Source organism: Mustela nigripes, chromosome 2 (genome assembly GCF_022355385.1).
Source record: "Mustela nigripes isolate SB6536 chromosome 2, MUSNIG.SB6536, whole genome shotgun sequence".
Taxonomy (NCBI): domain Eukaryota; kingdom Metazoa; phylum Chordata; class Mammalia; order Carnivora; family Mustelidae; genus Mustela; species Mustela nigripes.
Genome location: NC_081558.1, coordinates 77693299 through 77715960, shown reverse-complemented (window position 1 = coordinate 77715960; position 22662 = coordinate 77693299). Strand labels below are relative to the sequence as shown.

The following is a 22662-nucleotide window of genomic DNA, read 5'->3' as shown; positions in this document are numbered from 1 at the left end:
TATTTGATAAGCAGAGATCACAAGTAGGCAGAGAGCAGGCAGAGAGAGAGAGAGAGAGGGAAAAGCAGGCTCCTCACTGAGCAGAGAGCCTGATGCGGGGCTCGATCCCAAGACCCTGGGATCATGACCTGAGCCAAAGGCAGAGGCTTTAACCCACTGAGCCACCCAGGCGCCCCCATTCTAAATCTTTTATCAGAAATAAAGCACTGTTTTGGTCCATACAAAAATGTGACTGTAATACAGGCTAAGTGGGGTAAAACCAATCATGACTTGTGTTGCTTTATTCTTATTCTTTTTCCCCCAAAAGTGTTTAAGGAAGGAATACCACCTGAGTCAGTTACTAGCTTAGAAGAGTGTATTCACTTGGACTATAAAATCAACATACAATTTATTGTTACAGAGGAAAAAAAAGTCTTTAAAAAATTATCACAGAAACACCAAAGCAACTGTATCTAGACAATCCATCATCAAATTACAGTAGATTTGTTCTCTAGGAAAGCTTACCTATAGGTAGAAAAATCATTGATTCTAATATCAATTTTAACACCTCAACTTGAACATTCCTATAGAAGTATCTATATTCATGAAACACTCACTAAAACAGCAACTCATTGTTTACATAGGTCATTTAACTTCTCTGGGTTTGAGTTTCCTCAGTGGGAAGTGAGGATTCAGGGTGAAATGATCACCAACAATGCTTCCTATTCCAAAAGTCCATGATAAATGGTTCTCTAACCCTCCTTCAACATGAGGCACTTCTTTTCCTTGCAAACTGATAAAATTCACAATTTTATCAGTTGTAAGCTTCTTGTTCGTCTTGAGAATGTGAATTCCAGCACAAGTCCTTTTTTAAACCACTCTCTACCCAAACTCACTGTAACAGAAAGCAGGCTGTAAAATTACCACGATGGGACCTGAACTGAAGCCAGAGTAAACAGCCTTTTTAAACAATGAGCAATGGCAGTAAAAAGCTACTCAACCAGACAGAGCCTGTTTCCAGAAGGTGGTGCAGTTACACCCGCCCTGCCCTGGCAGTCACTCTCAGCACAGCACACCATGTACTCCTCTAAGCGAGAGGATCCCAGAGGACGGCTACACAAACTGTGCTTTGACACAAGTGTCGGTTTGAGGCTGGCTCTCCTATCAGCCCTTCCTTGCCAATTTGGCCTTACCAGTTTACTGTCACTTAGCTTTATACATTACCAAGAATTGCTTTGCTCCGTGATTTCTGTACTATTGCCAACATTTTCTGTATAATAAAATATCTATTATTATGTATTGGGTACCCTTGGGGTTGAGACTCTCATGGAATACACGTAAGAAAAGCGTGAACCACTTTTCCTTTTCAACATTTCACATCTATAAAAATAAGACATTTGAACTCCATTTTTCTGCTTACAGCCACAGTAAAAATTAGAATGTACTCTTTTCACAGATAAGGTACATTCAGTTGAGATTGACATTTTTCTTACATCTTTATGCTTGCCAATCTCTAGGTTTTCTCATGAGGTTAAGAAGGTTGGGCCACCTGCTCAATCACAATACTCCTGTGTCAATACCAGATACCTCAAGACACGTAGAGTCAAGGCTCTCCAATTTTATGTATTTGGCCACTATATGAAGCTATGATTAATGCAGGAGAATTCCAGAAACCTTTTTAATATTAAGATGCATACCTTTAGATGCAGGAAAATTTTTTTGAAATGTAACTTTTTAGCAAGAAACTGATCAACAGTTTGACTATAATTAAAAGACAAATATAAGAATTTTGTTCAGCATCTTAGTGCATCTTTTTTTTTTTAAATGCACATGAATATCCTATGGAGTTACACAGGATAAGAATCTCTCAGAATGTACTTTTTTTGTATGAAGAGTTAAGAACTCACTTTGCAGAACATTACAAAGAGTGAGAGTACAGGAACTGTGTCCTTCTAACCTTTGCCTCCTTCAGTGGTATCACAATGCTTGAACACAAACACTTAAATGTTCACTAAATTCAACTGGGGAGGTTATATGGACACACCAAAAACTCTTGATGAGCATATACTGCAGAATCTAGTTACATAGTTTCAAAGACAGGAACAGATCTTTATTCAATGAGGTAGATAGAAATACTCAAAAGTAAACTCAAAAGTAAAGCATATTCTGAAATGTCCACACATGGATTTATAATGAATTTCTGAATATACACAGTCAATGTTAAATGTTTTCCTAACATTCGTCTATTCCAACAGTTTTCAATATTTAGCATACCTTTAATAAAGATTCTTATTTAGCCAAAGTAAACACTAAAATGATATAAGGCAAAATAATTCATTTTATTTCTTAAATACCTATGTATTTACAATCATAAAAATGTTCATGCATTATAACTCATGAGATACTATACTTTCACATTTATTAAAAATTAAAAATCTTGGGAAATCTAATTACTTATGAAGAAATTAATGGCTGATCAAAAACCATCATATTACTATTATTAGCTTAAGATTATATCATAATCATGAATAGCATTTCATCATGAATACCTTCATTTTACTTTTAAAATTATACTTACAGTTTTAAATTAAAATCTCATATTGAGGCAGTAAGACTTTACTTCAAATTACAGTCACATATGGAAGGGAGCTTTTGATTCAAGGTTTCATTATGGTCCATAGTATAAAGATATATTTTCATGAGGGGTACATGATGGATAGCCAGCAAAAGAAATATGCTAGCAGAGGGTAGTAAATTGCCAACTAAGCATGCACTGAACCAACAGACTACTTTAGAACATGGTAAGTCCTTGATTATTGCCAGCTTTTCTATAATGTTGAGGTTCTCAAAGGTCACTGAATTTTATAATTATCTCCAAACAATTTTCTTCATGGTCATTTAAGCTTTGTCTAAACAGCTGGGTATGTTGCCAAGCAACAACACCATCTCCTCTGCTTAATTCTGCTTCCAAAATAACTTCAGTGGCACCAGAAAAATCATGATAGGAGCGAAGAGTTTTGTCTGTTGGAGGAAAAAAAATAATTAACACTTCGCTTTTAGTAACTTAAAGAATATAAAGAGATAGTTTTGGAATACATATTTTCTATCTAACCTGTAGGTAAAATCAACTCTTAAAAAAATAAATACAAATTCCTTATGGAGGAAATATGTCCTTTGAAACAAAGAAATGACTTTTCTTCATCCATTTGTGTTTCACAATAAAAACATAAAACAGTTCTATTAGAATGAGGTTATACAGGTTTTAATTTTAATTTTTTTTTCTGCAGTTATATGAATGACTCTTGGGTATGAAAAGCTCAAATAAGTACCATTATTCTTCAGAGTGTTAAATATACTCATCATGATTAATTCTCCATTCAAATGCTTACCGCCTGACAGTTCTACTTGAACTGCTTCAGATCGCAATTTCCACTGTATTGTTCCAGTCTGAAAGGTTTGACTATTTGTTCTAATGGAAACGCTATCTACTTTTAGGCCAACTGACCCACACTCCAACTTCCAGGAAATATAAGCATAAGATGATCCTTCCCTTCGGGCTAAATACACCTACAAAGGAGGAAGAGAACAAAGAATTGTCATTAAGAATAAAATAGTGTAGAGAACACATATAGTCAGTCTTACTGTCATGATTAATAAAGACCTAATTTCTTCCCCACTGAGGAGATTTTCACTGTTAACATTTTGCATTTTATCAGCAATTTTCCCTATAGTGTATTTTGTTCCAGAAGAAAGATACTTGGGATACAGGTGCTCCGATAAGTATAGCCCTAAATAGGGTAGATGTTAACCAAATTTTAGTAAATCTTATTTTCTTTTAAATTAGTTAAGTCCAGCTATTTGATATGAACTTGATGATGAGTCCTGCTGAAAATGAAGAATCCTTTTAAATGCAATTTTTCTTCATCTTCTTTTCTAAGTCTGGATTTTCAGATAAGCTTTCCCAGAGCTGGATGGGCTATCCAAGTCAAGAAAGCAACTGAGTCATTCTTAAGTAATGGTTTAAAATGTAGTATTCATGCTGTGCCTCCACAAAGTATGCTCCCATTCCTTCACTATCAGAGACCCTTATCACTTTAAATGTATACTGTTTAAGGCATCCAAGTTTACTGGCTGCTTCCAGCTCATCTTCTCTCATAGTTTCATCCACATTCTAGAAAATGTGCATGTGAACACTAACACTTCCTTCACCCAGGCTCAAACCCCTAAGAATCTGACTCTTTATTCACTTATCCCTCATGCTCAAACTCACACAGTAACTCATGCAGTTCTTTGAAGTAAGTCTCAAAAAAAGACCTGTCCTCATTTATACCATACTTACCACTATAGTCATGACTTAATGCTCATCTCTCTCCAACTGCCTAATTAACGTTTTTAAAAGCCCACTTCCTTCCTACATTTGCATAGTTTAGAATGTACAGTAAGTAACTGGCTAGAGCTTTAAATCCAAACTCTCAGCTTTCAGTCCTTCACAGAATTTCACCCCACTGTGAACTGCCAATAATTCTCCACCCAAATGTAACTTATATCAGATGAACTTGGTATGATCTTAACCAAATCACCCATTTTCTGTAAGCACAGGCTTGGGATTCATATGGATTTAATAAATAGTACTTAAGTATTAAAAGTCTGCATACACAACCTATTCTTTTAGAAACCTCTAACTTACTTCTCAGGACAAACACATCTCCCATGGAAATGTCCTACTACCTGTTTTTAGTCATCAAGTAAAAAAAAATCAATCACTGCTAGTATTCTACTGGTACTCTACAGCCTATCGTTCTTCATCCAGGCTAAATATGTCAGCTAATTTAATTGGAAAGTTTTTAGAATCAGTGAGCCAGAGATTATCAACAATTAAAAACAATCACTCCCCAAGGAAAATGATTTAAACTCTTTAGACTAGATTGTATGGGATGGCACACCTAGATGTATGGAAGTGTCAACTGTTCAAGTTCAGGGCAACCTCACTATAACCTCCTCTAATGTCCATGTATTCCTACTGCAGTGCTCCTCCTACACCTGTCTGTGAGGAGAACCTGGGGCTATTGACCAGTGGTCACTGGTTCCATCTATCCTAAACTATTGGCCATCTATGGATTACCTATAATTACTACTTCAAGGGTGTGGATAGTAAAGGGGATTAGCTGTAAAAGATGAGCCAAATAGTAGGGTTATTGGAAGAAAGGTGGTTGAAAAAAACAAAGACTGGGGAAAAGAAATCTTAAGACAAATACACTTAGATTTAGGTCTCAGTGTATGCTTTTTTTTATCTCTTGTGTCTTTTTTAAGAGCTCAGTGGTTTCAAATGATCCCCTCCCCACCGAAAGTGTGGGTATAAAATCCGACAGATTCAAGTCAGGTTAATTTCAAATTCCTAGCTTACCCTCAGAATTGTCTTAGTTATACCACACGGCCACCAGGCCACAACTGTGGTTTAAACTGTCATAACAAGGTTTATAATAGCTGTTGAACATGTCTGAGAGAATTGCTTATTCTAAAACATACATTTTTCAGTCATAAAGGCATCAGCTTTTAAGACTCTAAAAAACTAAAGGATAGGATAGAATTCATCACAGAATTCTTAAATGCTTAAATAAACATTCAAACATATTGTGAGCAAATAAAAGGTCTCTCAGGCTAAAGAAACAGTATATGGAAATAAAACAAACTCTATTGATATTGAAAATTCAAGTCATCTTTTTCTTACAATATATTCCGTCTGTACTATTCTACCCAACTAATTTTAACCCAGTGTTTTTAGAGGTGGAAGTTATCAAGAACATGTATACTCAGTTTGATAACTGAAATTTACCCAAACAGTAAGATTTTTATATTACTGTTTTTTTTAATTATAGTCCTTTCTATGTGTAATAGCAACAGAACCGGTAATTATAATTAATTTAGGAGAAAAAAATATTTTACAAGCTTTTAATATTCAATTGTTTGGTCTAGAGAAAAAAAAAACTACTTTTTTTTTTTTTTTTACTATTAGATGTTCCTCACTCTCTTGAGTTATTGTAGACAAATTTTTGCCGGTCAGCTTTTTAATTCATTGGTATCATTTACTGTGTGCAGCTCTACATGCTTGGTTTTTCAGTTCTGGGGACTACCAAGAGCTACCTTACTTTAGCAAAAGGAAGAGTAAAATCAGAAGTCACGGACTTTACCCCTATAGACCTGAAATCTATACAGTATGCCAGCCCTTCCCTCTAGTGACCCATCCTTGCCCGTTTTTTGGCAAGTTTAAGGCATACAGTACAGGCAGATCACAATGTGTGGGTGAGAATAAGACCAGTCTGTGTAAGGCTTAAGGTCTCAGCTATGCCACTAACAAGGGACACAACAGAAACTTATCCTTTGGGTTATGGCTGTGACCACTATTTTCAAAACAGAACAATTTGCATGTGAGCTTCTTTATGCTCTACGTTTTTCACAGTCTACAGAAGATTCTCACTTAAAGATTTTCTGATCACTATATGCCAGGCTCTTCTGTCCACTGCTATGGTTTTCTGGAAGTTTGGTTTGTACTGCACTGTTGAAGCTGTTCTTTGCTCTGCTCTTAAAATGATTTTTCTGCTTAGCCTGTTAAGATTAACTCTAGTTAAAAAAAAAAAAGAGATTAGCTTAATTAAGTTTACTGTGCAGCAGACACTCTGCACATATTCCTACACATATCTAATGAAACAAGTTGCATTTCAATTGATTTTAATTTAATGCTGGTAAACTGGTATTGCTCATGATTCTTATTTTTGGTTATTCCTTTTTATCACTGCAATCAAACATTACTCACTGTCCCCACTGTATTTACATCTTTCTGTACTATGCTTATTTTTTTTTTTATCTGCAGCCTCTGTAATTATCTCTGGATCATTAGTGTGAGCATGTCCTTCTCTTGCCTGAAATCTTTCATGGTTTCCTGTTACATAACTGCAAGGTAATCAAAGTCCTTGGGACCTGTCCACTGTTCACCTCTCTAGTCTCACTTCCCATTCTTCTTCCCCATATTCCCTACAACTTACTCTTCCCTGAATATACCAGGTGTTTCTCACCCCAGTGCTTTTGCACATGCTACATCTCTATATCCTCTCTCTACACTGAGAAACTCTGCCTTTGCCTCCTTCTCCAAAAGCCTACTCAGGTATTACTTCCTCTGCAAGGTCATCATCTCTGACTCAAGAAGGCACAGTGGCTCTTCCTTCTGTCTTCTTTCCCTTAGAGTCACAAACAAACCCATATTCTTCTAGGACTTATCTCACTAATCTAAACAACTGGCCCACATGTCTTTCTCCTTCATTAGTCTGTGCTCACCTTGAGGCTTGACTCCTAATTTATCATTACAATCTAAGTGCCAAACACAATGTCTGAAAATGCACGTTTACTGAATGACTAAATGAATCAATTCTTGACATAATGCCATGCACCAAAAAGTGCTAAAGTGACTCTAGTGACAAAGATGATACTTTACAAAAATGCAAAGTACTTAAGAACATGCCAAGGGATCGTCTGAATGAAGACAGAGCATCTTTGACAGTCTACACAGTCTTACAGAGTCTGAGGGTGGTATAGAATTTATGCCATATGCATTCAAACATTTTTCTTACATTCACTAATCTTTACTAAACATTTATCAGGCACTATGCTAGATATATGCATACTGAAAGTACAAGTGAGTAGAAAAAGACAAAGCCTTTTCTTTGAGAATGTTTACAATTCTGGTAGGACAGAGACAAATAATCTATTATACAAATTTGTTAAATAAATGTCATGAAGGAGAGGTACATGAACAGTGAATAAATAAAGGGGGAAATGGATCCAGTTAGCTGGGACTACAGGGAGTGAGGCTTACACTCAGTTCCAAACAAAGGAATAAGTGAATCTAACACAAAAGAAAGTAAAAGGGCTCTGTGCAGAAGGCAGAAGGGCAGTCCAACTGCATCGCAGAGCAAAGGGATAGCATGGTGCAAGGCAAGGCCAGAGAAGAAAGCAGAGGCCAGGCTCAGAAGAGACTTGAGCTCTTTCTTACTCTACGAGCACTCAGTAATGACTGGGGTTTGGGAAATGCTTTTCTGGCTTAACAGCATGGAAAACAACTGTGAGATCCCGGAAGACTAATTAGGAACCTATTAACACCTTTATCAAGGTGTTATCACTTGCCTCCTAAAAGATATAGTGGTCTTTTTGATTCAGCTTTTTATACTCCTTCCAAATTAGACATCACTGAACTGTGTATCTGCCAAATAGTAACACTTATGAGTCTCCACATTCCTGGGAGGCTAACTCTGAGACAGTAAGAATCTGTTCTAAATATCTGAGGGCAAGCTGCTTATTATCTGTAAGGATTCCATGCTGGAGGTTACTGAGGAAAGGTGTGGTGGGAAATAGGCTTCTTCTATTTAGTGGAGCTAGAGAATCTCTAATTGGGAACATGCTAATACAAAACTAAAAATACTGGCTTAGGTAGAAAATTCAGTGTTTCAATGGCAATATATTACTTCTAAGTTATCAGACTCTGGAAGTGTAATGAACATTTTCATATTTTCTTCATATTATAACTTGAAACAGATTCACGCGAGTTTTAAAAGTGATATCCTCTGTATAGGTACATCAAGGCATAAGCTTTAATTGAGTGGGAGTCTGTTTTTTATTTAATGGCCTCCACATCTCATTTACAATATTTAAATCTTACTTATAAATACACCCTCTGGCTACAATGGTCTATTTAGAGAACTCCAAAACATGCCCTGTACTCCATGCCTTTCCCCTGCTGTTCCCTTGCTTCATGAACACCTACTCATCCTTCAGCGTCCAGCTCAAATGTCGCTTGCTCTGTGGAGCTTTCCCCAACTCCCACAGCCAGAGCTAATTACTCCCTCCTCGGTGTTTCCATAGCAATGTGTTGATATCCTTATTATAGCATTCTGCATCATGGGTAAGATGGCTGTTTATGCTTCGGCTTCCCCTGTTAGACTGTGAGGGTAGACACTGTATCTTTATCTTTTTACCCATGTAGCTGAGACAATGCCTGATATTAACAGGCATTCATTCAATAAATGTTTGCTGATGAACAAATGAGTAAGACAGAAGAAATATTACATAGAATCGACCTGTTTCTCATCACACCAAATTTTCTGCACAAAGTCATTATTTTCTCCATTAACTTTCTCCATTAACGCTGCTGGTGAGGGAGAAGGGCATACTCTTTCATTAGTTTCAGAAGGGTAGCTTAGTCCTTGGATACATAACATGTCTATCCTATCCAGCTTTCTGTTCAGAACAATCTTTGGGATAAGGATAGTCTTCCTGAGAAGTTCATCCGCTCTCATCAACTATATTGTCAATTACAGATACAGACATCTTAAAATTTTCAATTTGATCTTCTTCTATTTTTTATGGTCTTCAACTCAAGAAGAAAATTCCTAAACCTACAATTATAATAATGTTGTAAACTATTCTTAGTTTAATACAAAAAGATCACCAATATAAGCACCAAGGTAAATTTTAGAACAAAAACATGACTGGAAAAAAAGGCAGGGATCCTATCTCTGTATGTCTTCTGTATTCAATGCCTAGAACAGTGATAAGCATAAACGCTAGCAGCTGTTAAACCATGACTCACTTTTTAAATCTAGCCAATGTGTCTTACAAATGAGAAACTTCCCTTCCAACTCAAAAATCTTGGGCAGTCAACTTTAAAAGCTCCCTTTAGGTTGATGAACTCCTATGAAAAATCTATCAATAATATGGTTTGATGTACTGAGGTCATATGCGTAATTTTGTGTTCATTTTTGGTGTCTATCTAAGGGGAGGGCAGTTTAAAGGCAAGGCTTCTACTTGTAACAGATAGTCTGTGACGACAATGCAGGTTGATATAAGTAAACTACTAGTCCTAGCATCTATACCTTTATTTTTTAGGGCATGGAGAAGAAATAACCAATATTGCTGCTCAATCATCTGCATTCTTATTACATGAAAGTGTGTTAAATGGTTAACTCTTGGGACTTCAGATTAAATGTTAGAGTCCCCAGTAGCCTGCTTTAGTAGGTAATCAATAAGCACCTATCAAGGAATTAAATAACACTATATTTTATACACTCATGCAAAAATTAGTCATGAGTTGGCCATACATTTATTTTTCCCCATGAATGAATTAATTTCAGCCTCTTTAATGAAAATGGATACTTCCTTGATACAAATGCACAAATTTCTTAGGGACTTTTAATTAAACGTTGGGAGGATTTTCTTTTACAGGTTTGAGTATTATTAAAATTTTCATATGTCAGTTTTCACTTTACATACACAGTTTTTTTGATAGATCAGTTTTCACTTTACATACACAGTTTTCACTGAAACAGTCTACATTTGTTTAAACAATGACAAAGTTTTTAAACAATCTCATGCATGAAATTACCATGTTCCAGTCTGTTTCAACTTTTCTGAATATGGATTCCATTTTCCACACACCATGCTCCCATCCGGAAATGGTTTGATTATTATTTGAAACTCGGACATAACAATCTTTCACAATATTATAACAAAGGTGGAATTGTTTCGAAATCTTCTCATTTTCAGAGGGAATGAACAGGGTTTCTTTTCTCTTAAAAAAAGAAAGCAGAATTACTTTTCAAAATAATGGAAGACTCCACATAGTAATGAACGTGATTTCCTAGAAATTGGGGTAAATTAGGATATGTCACCTTCTTGCTTAACTCACTCCTACAACTTCTACTGTACTTAAACTCCAAACCTTTATACTAGGACTCTAAATGATCTATTCCCTACTTACTTCTCCAATCAATCTCAAGTTACTCTTCCAATAGCTCCTCAAAAAGGTCCATCCAGGTACTTCCAGCTCAGATCCCTGACACATATTCTTCTTTCTACTCTCCATATACTTGGTTCTTTCTCATCCTTCTGGCCTCAACTTAAAGCAACATTGGGTGCTAGGTATTAAACAATAAGAAAGCTTCAAATGTACAAGAAAACTTCAAATGCTTTTATATTCAAAAGCAGAATATAAAACATCTTAGAAACAAAAGAAGTGTGTGTGTGTATATATACATCACTGTCAGCATTATTAAAATAGTAACATTAAATGTATGAAAAAGATATTTCCCTAGTGGAAACTGTGATATTACTGTCAAACAGGTAAAGAAAAAAAGCAGCTTATTTTTAGAAAATGATTTATAATCATGAATGACCAAGTGTGTAACAAAACTTCCCAGTTCTTTTCCTCTTTATCAAACATATTTTAGGGTACTGGGGCACCTGGGTGGCTCAGTCAGTTGGATGGCTGCCTTTGGCTCAGGTCATGATCCCAATGTGGGATCAAGTCCCGCATCGGGCTCCCTTCTTGGTGGAGAGCCTGCTTCTCCCTCTCCCTCTGTCTGCCACTCTGCCTACTTGTGCTATCTTTCTGTCAGATAAATAAATAAAACCTTAATAAACGTATTTTAGGGTACTAACATAAACCAAATGGAAATAAAGTTTAAAAGTAGCATTATCTATTCATTAAAAAGGATAATTAATTACCAAAGGGAAAATACAAATATTTATGCTACTGAACATAATCATATATGCAACTGAATAATCTGGAGTAAGAATAACATTAATATTTCACAAAATCTTCTGTTTTTTAAAAGATTTTATTTTTTTAAAAGATTTTGTTTATTTGACAGACAGAGATCACAAGTAGGCAGAGAGGCAGGCAGAGAGAGAGGAGGAAGCAGGCTCCCTGCTGAGCAGAGAGCCTGATGTGGGGCTCGATCCCAGGACCCTGGAATCATGACCTGAGCAAAAGGCAGAGGCTTTAACCCACTGAGCCACCCAGGCGCCCCGATTTTATTTTTTTATTAGAGAGAGCAAGTAGGTGGTGGGAGGAGCAGAGGGAGAGGGACAAACACACTCTGCACTGAGGCAGAGCCTGATGTGGAGCTTGATATCCTGGCCTGAACAGAAATCAAGAGTTGGATGCTCAACTGACACAGCCTGCCAGGTAGCCCTCATAAAATCTTTTAAATCTAAGATTAAGATAAAACTTTTCTCTCCAGAAATAATATCACCGTTTCCTTCTTTTTCCAAATGATTTCAAGGTACAGTTTCATCATTTTTTAAGACTAACATTTTTCATTATTCAATTTACTTTTAAAGTGTTGGTGGTATAGTGGTGAGCATAGCTGCCTTTCAATTTACTTTTAAAATAAATATCTACTTCTAAAGAGGAAAATGATTTTTTAAATCCATGTCTGTAATGATCTCCAGTAACTGGTAAATTTAAAAAGAAATTTCAAAAGGGAAGACAATCTGGGCATATGACCCAATTCATATTTTTAAAGTTTAATCAACTTACATGCCATACAAGAGGAAGCATATCCGTCCATAAAAAGAAAAAAGAATGAAGACCTAATATCGATGCTTTATTTAAACTGAACACAGCTGTGAATTAAATTAGCTCTTTTAAACTGGCTTCATTTAGATTTAAACTTGTAACTTGCACTGCATCAGCAGTGATTTGAATTATCTGTTGAATTTAGATCTTGTAATTCTGTGGCTGAACCAACACTTTCAACTGTCTCTTAAAGATGATGAAATAAATTAAAAAGCAAACATAAAGTTTACTGGGGATAATTCACCCATTTTGGACATATTTTTTTATTGGAGAAATGAGCGGCAACAATGGCAAATTCAGAAAAAGCAGATATAAAACTCTAATTTATTTGGAATTCTGATATGATACAGTGAAGGGTTATTTTCCATCTAAGCATTTTTCATTACATATCTTCTTAGACATTTATATAAAATACTCAGTAGTGATCGACTCTGAATTCCCTAAGGGCAAGGGATAGGTCTACTGTACTTCCTTAATATCCATTACAGAGCACATTGTTTTTCACCTAGCCCCTAATATAGGCATATTTCCTCTGTTCATTATTTAATTTTGGGTCATTAATCAAGACATAATGTCTTAATATAAATTTGACAATAATAATCACACCAGAGATGATAATTTCTAGCTAATATGAGATGTATATAATAAGTATACAAGAAATAAACACTTTAATCCACTGAATTACCCAGGTTTATTATTTTTCTCACGTACTATATGTGTATGTATATATATACATGAAAACAGGTAAACAAGTTTCTCTAAAATGTATAAAATCTTATTTTGAAAAACTTGAACAGGCATTTCCCAAAAGAGGAGATCCAAAATTTAAAGAACAGGCATTCAACTTCATTAGTCATCACCAAAATGCAAAGTAATATCATAATATACTACTACTACATACTACCAGGGCTGCTAAAATGAAAAAGACAATACCAACTACAGGTAAAGATGTGGAAAATTCTCATACACTGCTGGTGAGAGTGTAAACTGGCAAAACTGCTGGGGAAAGCTGCTTGGCAGTATCCACCAAGGCTGAACACACTCCTAGCTCCTACTCAGATACCTACCTAGCAATTCCACTCCTAGGTACACACCTAACTCAAATGGATAAATACATTCACGTAAAATGTGTATAAATCGTCTACAGCAGTACGATTTTTAACAGTCAAAACCCAGAAACAGCCCAAATATCCACCAAAGGTGGCATGGATAAATTACATTTATACAATGGAATATTACAGAGCAATGAGAATAAACGTGCCATAAAAAAGCAGTAAAAAAAAAACTGCAGCATCAAGTTTGAATTTCATAAAATAATGTTGAGAAAAAAAGTATTCATATGAGTATGTATGGTACAATTCCAGTTACATAAAGCACAATAACAGGCAATACTAATCTATTATGTTAGAAACCATAATAACCATAATAACCATGGTTATTCTTAGTGGTGGCAGAAGTGACTGGAGGGAACGGATGGTTATTCCTTGGATTCTGGTGGTCTATTCCCCAGGCTGGTTGGTGGTTATGTGGGTGTTCAATGTGAAAATCTGGTAAGCTCTACATTTATAATTTGTGAATTTTTCTGTACGTTACATCAGTAACAGTTACACTCTACTGAAAACTAACATAGAAAAATGTTATTTTAAAATGCCTTGCTAAAAAAAAAATGCCTTGATAACTACTGCATGTGGATATACTATGCCAATCAATTACTGGTTCTTTCAAATGTTTGTGTTGTTCAATAATTACTCTAAAAGTTCATTGGAAGGTCGTGGCCTGGGGCACCTGGGTGGCTCAGCAGGTTAAATGTCTGCCTTTGGTTCAGGTCATGATCCCAGGGTCCTGGGATAGAGCCCTGCTTAGGCTCCCTGCTCAGCAGAGAGCCTGCTTCTCCCTCTCCCTCTGCCTGCAGCTCCCCTTGCTTGTGCTCTACCAAATGAATAAATAAAATCTTTAAAAAAAAAAAAAAAAGGTCATGCTCAGTGCATTTTTCTATAAGCAAAGAGCATAGTACTGGAAGCAATAGAGAAGATTAGAATTAAATACCTCTAGACCCATTTCATCACGGGCTACTCTCCAAGCCACTGACCCAGATATTCTTCCACCAAGTTCTCCAGGTTTAGGGGTTTTGGGAGATATAAATTCAACAAGCTCCACAATAATCCTCTGGAGAAGTTCTTTTCTTCTGTTTTCTGACAGAGATATTTGCCTCTGTAATTCATATTTTAAAAGAAGTCATTAAGATTAGAGAAATGTAGAGGTCTGCCTCTAAGTAAGAATATACATAAAACATTTGTATTTTAATGGGATCTTGAAAGACATAACCAACTTTTTGTTCACATGTAGTTATTTGGAATGTAAGACAATGTGGAAAACTTAAAATAATTTTACAAATTTTGTGTAAAGAAATAACTGGACATCCATAGCCAACTCTTTATGACCTTTATTGTCCTAGATTTTAAAATGGAGGTAGCAACTTCTGCTTCCAGCTATGACAGACTAGCTGTGTCAGACCAACTATCCTACCAAGGAAAGGTAGCAAAAGCTGGACAAAACATTATATGCAGGCACACATGTACAAACACCTGTTTAAATACAACAGAAAGCTACCAAGGTAACCAGAGCTAAACAAGCTAAGATCCCAAAGAAAGAAATGAATTGTGGTCAACTGAACATACTCCACTTCCTTCCCTTCCAGGCATTTGCCAATTATTAACTGGTCTGAGCCAAAGAGGGTGAGAAAGCAACCATGAAACGATATTTTACGTGCTGAAAAACACAGCAAATTTTTACATTATCACAGTATGGTGGACTAAATCAGTTGGAGTTCAAAGCCTTTCAAGGTGAGAGGCTCAAGGGCCGTACATTAGAAGGTGAAATTACAAACAGACCCAAAGACACTTCACCTTGAAACTCAATCACTGAGTTAAGGGGATCTGCCCTATCCTAACTGCTTGCCAGAAGCAAAATTAGTGGTTTGGCTTTTAAATCATAAAAAACCCCACACATGTATAATAGTAAAAAATTTCAATACTACCAAAGGGATATTAAATAAAATCTGAATCTTCCTTTTTTAACCTCTAGTGCCTTTTTCCAGAAGAGTCACTGTTAACAATTTCCTGTGCCTTCTTTCAAAAATTTCCATTCTTGGAGAAATGTTATAATTATATTTAAGACACAATTTCTTTGAAAAATAAAAACATACTTTTTATGTCTAGTATTATATACACTGAAATTTTGTTTCACTAAACTTTGGTAAGAGATGTTATGATAACTGAATACACAAAAAAGCCATGATATTTAAAACAAGACCTCAAAGTTTTCAATGAACAATAAACCATTTAACATATTAGAATATTTTTGCTTGCAAAATAATGCTGCTACTCTCAGAGTTTCAATGGGTTAAAAACTGGCCATTCCTGATTCTATAAAAACTTTAAATGTCCTCTCAAAAATGCCAAGTGCTCATACCTGTTTATTAAGTCCATTAATAGTTTCTCGAAGTAATTCTTCTTTAACCTCAGTTCTTCTGGAGATTACCTCATCATGTTTACAAGAATATCGCCAAGTGACATCAACCACCTCAAATTACAGAATACAGTATTTAACAAGAATACAACCATGAACCTTAATTTGCTAACTACCAAGAATGTATATAATTCTTAGTTTTTAAAAATGCTATCCTTTGTTTAAATTTTAAAACCTATTAAAAAAATACATGCTTTTTATTTATTTTTCTAAGAGGTACACTTTCAGGAAAGCCTGTGATAAAATGAGATTTCCAGAACATTTAGTTTTTTAAAACTTATTTACAAAGTTGATTTCATAAAATTAGACAAATAAAACCTTGTTTCATTTTTATTGTATTAAATTTACATTAAAGAACTAGTTTGTGACAAAGGTACAAAGAAAATTTAATGGAAAAAAGAGAACATTTTCAACAAATGATGCTAGGGCAACTTGTTATTCTAAGGGGAAACAATGAATTTCAACCCACACAGTGGACTATATACAAAAATTAACTCAAAATAAATGACAGACCCAAATGTAAAACTGAAAATATAAAACTTTCAAAAGAAGACACAGGATAAAATCATTGTGGCTTGGGCTATGCAAAAATTTCTTAGATACATCAAAAAGCACAACCCATCATTTCACCGTCTATATGAATACTGAATCATTATGTTGTACAAATGCAACTATATGTCTGTTATACCCCATTTAAAAGAAAAAAAGCACAATCCCTGAAAGAACAAATTGATTAACTGGCTGTTATTAATTATGTCTCTTCAATAGTATAGACAGAATGAAAAGACACACCAATAACAAGGAGAAAATCTTTGCAAAGCATCTATCTGGAAAATGACTTGTATGCAGAATATATGAAGAATTCTCAAAATTCAACAATAAGGAAATGAACAATCCAATTTTTTAAAAATGGGCAAAGAAGACTATACATGGCAAATTAGCACATAAGAAGATACTCAGTATTATGTCATTAGGGAAATGCAGATGAAAACCACAATGAGATTACCACCTCACATCTATTAAGAAGGCTAAAATTAAAACAACAACAACAACAAAAAAAAAACCAAAACCAGATGACCATACTAAGGATATAGAAGTTAGCAAGCATATAGAGAAACTGGGAACTCTCACATCCTGCTGGTGAGAATATGATATGGCATGTGACTTTGGAAAAGAGTTTAGCAGTTTCTTTTTCCTCCTTCCTTCATTCCTTTCTTTCTTTTTTAAGTTTAGCAGTTTCTTAAAAAGTTAAACATACACCTACCATATGATCCAGTCATTCTACTTCTAGGCATTTACCAAAGAGAAAAGACAGCATATGGCTTTATAAAGACTTGTGCATAAGTGTTTACAGCAACTTTATTTGAAATAGAAATAGTAAAAAACTGGAAATTACCCAAATGCCCATCAAGAGGTGAATGGATAAACAAACTATGATGCATGCATACAATGGAATATTCAGTAATAAAAACAATTTTTTAATGACTTTTAAAATTCTTTTTGAGAGACAGGGAGTGGAGTGAGCAAGAGAGAACATGAGTTAGGGAGGTGAAGGGGAGCGAGAAGGGGAGAAGCCGGCTCTCCACTGAGCAGGGAGCTGGACACGGGGCTCTATCCCAGGACCCTGAGATTATGACTTGACTCAAAAGCAGAGGCTTAACTGACTGAACCACCCAGGTGCCCCCAAATAATAAATTATTGATATGTAAGGATAACATGGATGAATCTCAAAATTATGCTGAGTAAAAGAAACCAGACCATGCTCACCAAAAAGAACATACACTGTATGATTCCATTGTATATAAAACTCTGGAAATGCAGATTCCTATATAGTGAAAGAAAGCAGACGCATGGTTGCCTAGAGAGGGGTAAGAAGGAGGGATAAAAAAGGAGATACGGAAACTTAACAGGGATAGTGAGCAAGTTCCCTAGCTTTTTTTTTTTTTTTTCCAAAGATTTTATTTATTTGACACAGAGAGAGAGATCACAAGTAAGCAGAGAGGCAGGCAGAGAGAGAGGGGGAAGCAGGTTCCCTGCTAAGCAGGGAGCTGATCCCAGGACCCTGAGATCATGACCTGAGCTGAAGGCAGAGGCCTAACCCACTGAGCCACCCAGGCGCCCTGTAAATTCACTATCTTGACTATAAAGGTAATTTCATGGGTGTATACAAATGACAAAATTTATTAAATTACTTATTTTCAATATAAGCTGGTTCTTATATGTCAATTATACCTTCAAAGGCTGTCCAACAAAAGAAATATTTCATTCTCAGAATATAATTTTTGTGCTTATGCCTTACCTCATCCTTAGAAAATGCAATGACATAGGAAAGCTTCTTGCCCCACCCAATTTCATAAAGGAGTGGCTTATCACAGACATCTTCACAGGCGTCACAGTGCAGCCACCGCTGCTGAGAAGGAGAATAGACTTCTGTCCAGACATGGTCTACTCAAGAGACAAGAGAGCAACAGAAAGAAAAAAAAAGAAAGAAAGAAAGAAAGAAAGGAAGGAAATGAAAGTTAAGTTTATAAAACCAGAATGATTTCCAACAACTATCCACAAACTCTAAAGGATCACAGAAGAATTTGTAAGGGTCTAAATTTTAGTTATTAGGTCTGAGCATTTTGTGGCACACAGGACTCTTAGCATATTTGTTTAAATTTTTTTGTCTCTTTGAAATCCTTAAAAATGTTTTTGGACTATGTCCTTTAATGCGGTCAGTTTTAAGCTTAATTAAAAATAATGTGAGCTCTAACTCTAAAAAGGTGAATATATTGAACAATGGCATCAAAAATATCAGGCTCAGTCTTTGCTAATATGAAGGAGCTAATGACACTTTTGAAACTGCAGTCTCTTTTGCCCTGTAAGACCCAAACCAGTAGGAGGTCTAACAAAGGATCTCTGGTTACTGATGTTCTATATTTGATTGTAAGAGAACAGTAATTCTTAAGTGAAGGTTTCCTTTTATCCTAAAAAACAACAGAAACACAAGTAAAATTCTGACAAGGGAAACAACTTTTAAATATGTAGATGAGAACAGTCATTTCTAAAGAAGGACAATAAAAATTTCACATGGTTTTTATTACCTTTTTTTGTATACTGAGATTTAAGATTACTACACCTTTTACACTAATTGCTATCAAAACAAAGATTTCTAGAGCATATTACATGTTATTATTCATACAGAAAAAGCATTATTTAAAGTGTCATGGTAAACTGTTTATAAAAGAATGTTTATATTGTCACGTTTAAAGTGCCCAGCAAAATGTAAGTGGACTACAAAAATCTTGAGATTCCCCACAAAAAACTCGAGGTTGATATTCTTATTTTACAGAAGGCAAATGGAAACTCAGAATGACAAGGCCAGAGAGTAACAGATAGAAAATGATGAGCCCAGACTATAAACCCAATCTTGAAGTCTGCACAGCCCTATTGCTCTGCTCACACCACGTTTTGTACCTGTGTAATCCCAAACATAGCGAGCTTCAAACCCTAAGGCTCGGCAGCACAGTGTAAAACAATTGGCCCACTCGCCACACCGTCCACATCTTGTTTCCAAAAGTTTCTCAGGGTTATTATATCTGTTTTAAAATAATCATAAAAAAGCTTTGATTCATTAACAACATCAAGAATTTTAAACATTTTTTATTACCTCTGTGCTAAACAATAATATTTATTTTATATTTTTAAAAATTATTTTAATTGAAATATATTTGAAATACAATATTGTATTAGTTTCATTTCACATTCTTAGACAGTGATTATAGAGCCAAGAATATATGATTATTGTTAACAGAAGCTTTTTTGTTACTTTTGTTAATTATGTTAATAGAAGCTTTAATGAAAATGATTAAACAGTGGTACAGCCTTCAAGGAGTTTACAGGCCTTAGAGGAAGAAGAAATTAACACAAAAACTAATACATGGCAGAATGTGACAAAACCATATATTAGGTCGGATTGAGTCTTATGTGAGAGTGGTTGGGAGGACAGCTTGTATTTAAACTGGGCCTTGAAGGGCAGATTAGATTTGGATAGGAAGAGATTCTCTAGAAAATCTGCTTAAAGCATTGATATTATTCTAATAAGTGATATAATTAGCTCATGCATGTAAAAGGTAAACAACAATAAAAATTTTAAAAATGAAGTTGAACTCAATTCTACTTAAAGTACTACTTTTCTGTCTAATGATTTTTTTTTTTTTGACTTTATTTGTCAGAGAGAGAGAAAGCAAGCGAGCGAGCACACAAGCAGGGGGAGCAGCAGGCAGAGGGAGAAGCAGGCTCCCTGCTAAGGAAGGAACTCAGTTCAGGACGTGATCCCAGGACTCTGGGATCATGACTTGAGCCAAAGGCAGACACTTAAACCAACTGAGCCACCAGGCATCCCTCTAAACCAACTGAGCCACCTAGGCATCCCTCTAATGATATTTTTGATTGATTCCCCCCCCCCTTCTTAACTCCTTAAAGGTGCTTGCTAATTTGGAAGTTGTTTTTTGAAAGATGTTTTAAAAAGGTACTCCAATTATCAAATTATCATAAATTGGAGAACACCAAACTTTGCATACTGTGTTGAGAAGGATCTTGGTTGATAAAACTAAACAAGAAATGGTCCCTAGCTGAGTAGAGATGCTGGCCGTGAGCTTGTGGAAGGAAGCCATTACGTGAATAAACTGGCTCGACCATGACAAGTTTGTCTTACGTAGACGCTGCTGTTTAAACTAGCTAAATTAAATGAATTTAAAATTAAGTAGTTAAGTAATTGAAAAAAGATGTAAATTTATATGAAGAAGTAATAACCACAGAATTAGAGTATCCTATGCCTCTTCTATATACTACTTGTATCAGTTGAATGATCAGCTTAGCCTAGAATTAATAGCGTTCATCATCCCAACTCTATACATAGTTAAACAAATTAACGTCAACAAATTAACAGTTAACAAGCAAACAAGTAGAAAGGAAAACAGTAAATATTTTTGTTAGCCTGTGCCCCTCTACAGGGATATGTAAGGATAACATGGATGAATCTCAAAATTATTATGCTGAGTAAAAGAAACCAGACCACACTCACCAAAAAGAACATACACTGTATGATTCTTATATCATTATCAGTTTATATCTAACGGCCTAGAAAAGTTTATGAGGAAAGAGATTTAATTATTATTTTTTACCTTCCAATCTTTGCAAAGTACCTGTGCAAATGTATGCTGACTGAAGAAATAACCTGAATTAATTTTATGTCATTCACAGATACTAGATTCTGTATATTCCACAGGGCTGGTTCCTAGTTAGGATACAACTGAGTCCTTAAGCTCCAAAAACAGGGATTTCAAATACTTAGTATCTTTCCCTGACCAGTGATACAATCAACATTTTTGAGTATTGTCAATTTAAAAAAATACTGGTAAGAGGCTTGTGAATTAAAGGATGAAAAAAGTTAACTGAAAAGTTCAAACTTCTTTAGTTTAAAATTTAGGTAATGAGGATATGTTAGGTTGAGCAGGGGAGGCACCTGATTAAAACAAAATTCTGTTGTTAAAAAGAAAACAGCAAGATGGTATTATACTTCTACCTTCCACATTACCATCTGATGATTATTTTAAGTACAGCATTGTCTTTAGTGTCACAATTTATCAGTATTATTATTAATGTTGCTAGTGTTATTTTTATGTGCTATCAATCATTATTAAAATTATCAGAAAGTTGAAGTTATATAAATAAAGATTAATGCAAAAGTTACATTAGAAGTGCTAAGACTATACTCAATTTATATTCCAGAGCAAGAATAAACATACATTTCCTATAAAAAGGCAGTAATTACTTTAGACTTTGCAGGCCATATGGCCTCTGCTGCCAGTATTCAACCCTGTCACTGGAATGTAAAGAGTTATAGATCATAAATACATAAATCAGCATAAATGTGTTTCAATAAAACTTTATTTATAAAAATAGGATGTGGGCTGGGTTTAACCTGTCAGCCACAGCTTGCTGACCTCTGCCCTAGAGGAATGTATTTCTAATAATTGAAGAGTTCATTCAACAAAAATTCTTTTCTAACCATTCCATTAAAGAATAATGGAATCTAACTTTACTGTCCCGTGGACACCCACCTTGGGAATCGATTGCTGAACTGGCATGCACTGCAGTAATGATCTTCTACTCTGTTTGCACCCCACTTCATCTCATCATCATTGGGGAATAGTGATTCACCTCTAGACTTAGTCTGGCCTCCACATTTGCTGCACAAAATGTCATTGATCCATTGAAAAAATTCTTCCTTAAACCAGTGTAAAAGCTCCAGCAGAAGAAAATCCTCATCACTTACATTAGTACCTGAGAAGTTAAAACAGAGCCAAGTAAGATCTAAAGCTGATAAAAACTAAAAACACACATACATACTTTATTCTCGAATACTGAGCCAAAATAAATGAAAATATAAGAAGATCTAAAAGGTTTTCTCAAATATGATGCAAGAAAAGAATTGTCAGCATATTGTGAACCAAATACACTATACATTTACAGGGGCAGGACATTTACCACTCTGTAACCTCTAATCAACATCATGCACTAACAAGTGAACTGAACACAGCAACCTTTCAGGGAACTGTGGTCAATGTGTAGTTGATCTTGAAACACAGGGAGGTTAAGAAATCAGTTTAATTTTAAAACATTTAAAAAGAACTACATTCAACTTGTTATCAGGTATATATACAAGTAAACAAGAAACAATAACAAAATCACTAGCAGAAAGT

At 35.2% G+C, this 22662-nt stretch overlaps 1 protein-coding gene across 3 annotated transcripts in view; it reads right to left on the bottom strand.

Annotated features, from left to right (window-relative positions):
- Positions 1 to 341: 341 nt before the first annotated feature.
- Positions 342 to 22662, bottom strand: part of NGLY1 (N-glycanase 1) — a 56497-nt gene continuing 34176 nt past the window's right edge. For 2 of the 3 annotated variants that reach the window (XM_059390828.1, XM_059390829.1), the window contains 8 exons: positions 22021 to 22243; positions 19373 to 19494; positions 18213 to 18358; positions 15857 to 15967; positions 14432 to 14596; positions 10409 to 10594; positions 3369 to 3546; positions 342 to 3000 (listed from right to left, as the gene is read on the bottom strand). In XM_059390828.1, the coding sequence (XP_059246811.1) occupies positions 2825 to 3000; positions 3369 to 3546; positions 10409 to 10594; positions 14432 to 14596; positions 15857 to 15967; positions 18213 to 18358; positions 19373 to 19494; positions 22021 to 22243 (1307 nt within the window). In that variant the 3' untranslated portion in view covers positions 342 to 2824. The remainder of the gene's footprint in view (positions 3001 to 3368; positions 3547 to 10408; positions 10595 to 14431; positions 14597 to 15856; positions 15968 to 18212; positions 18359 to 19372; positions 19495 to 22020; positions 22244 to 22662) is intronic. The other variant, XM_059390831.1, reaches the window with a different exon arrangement.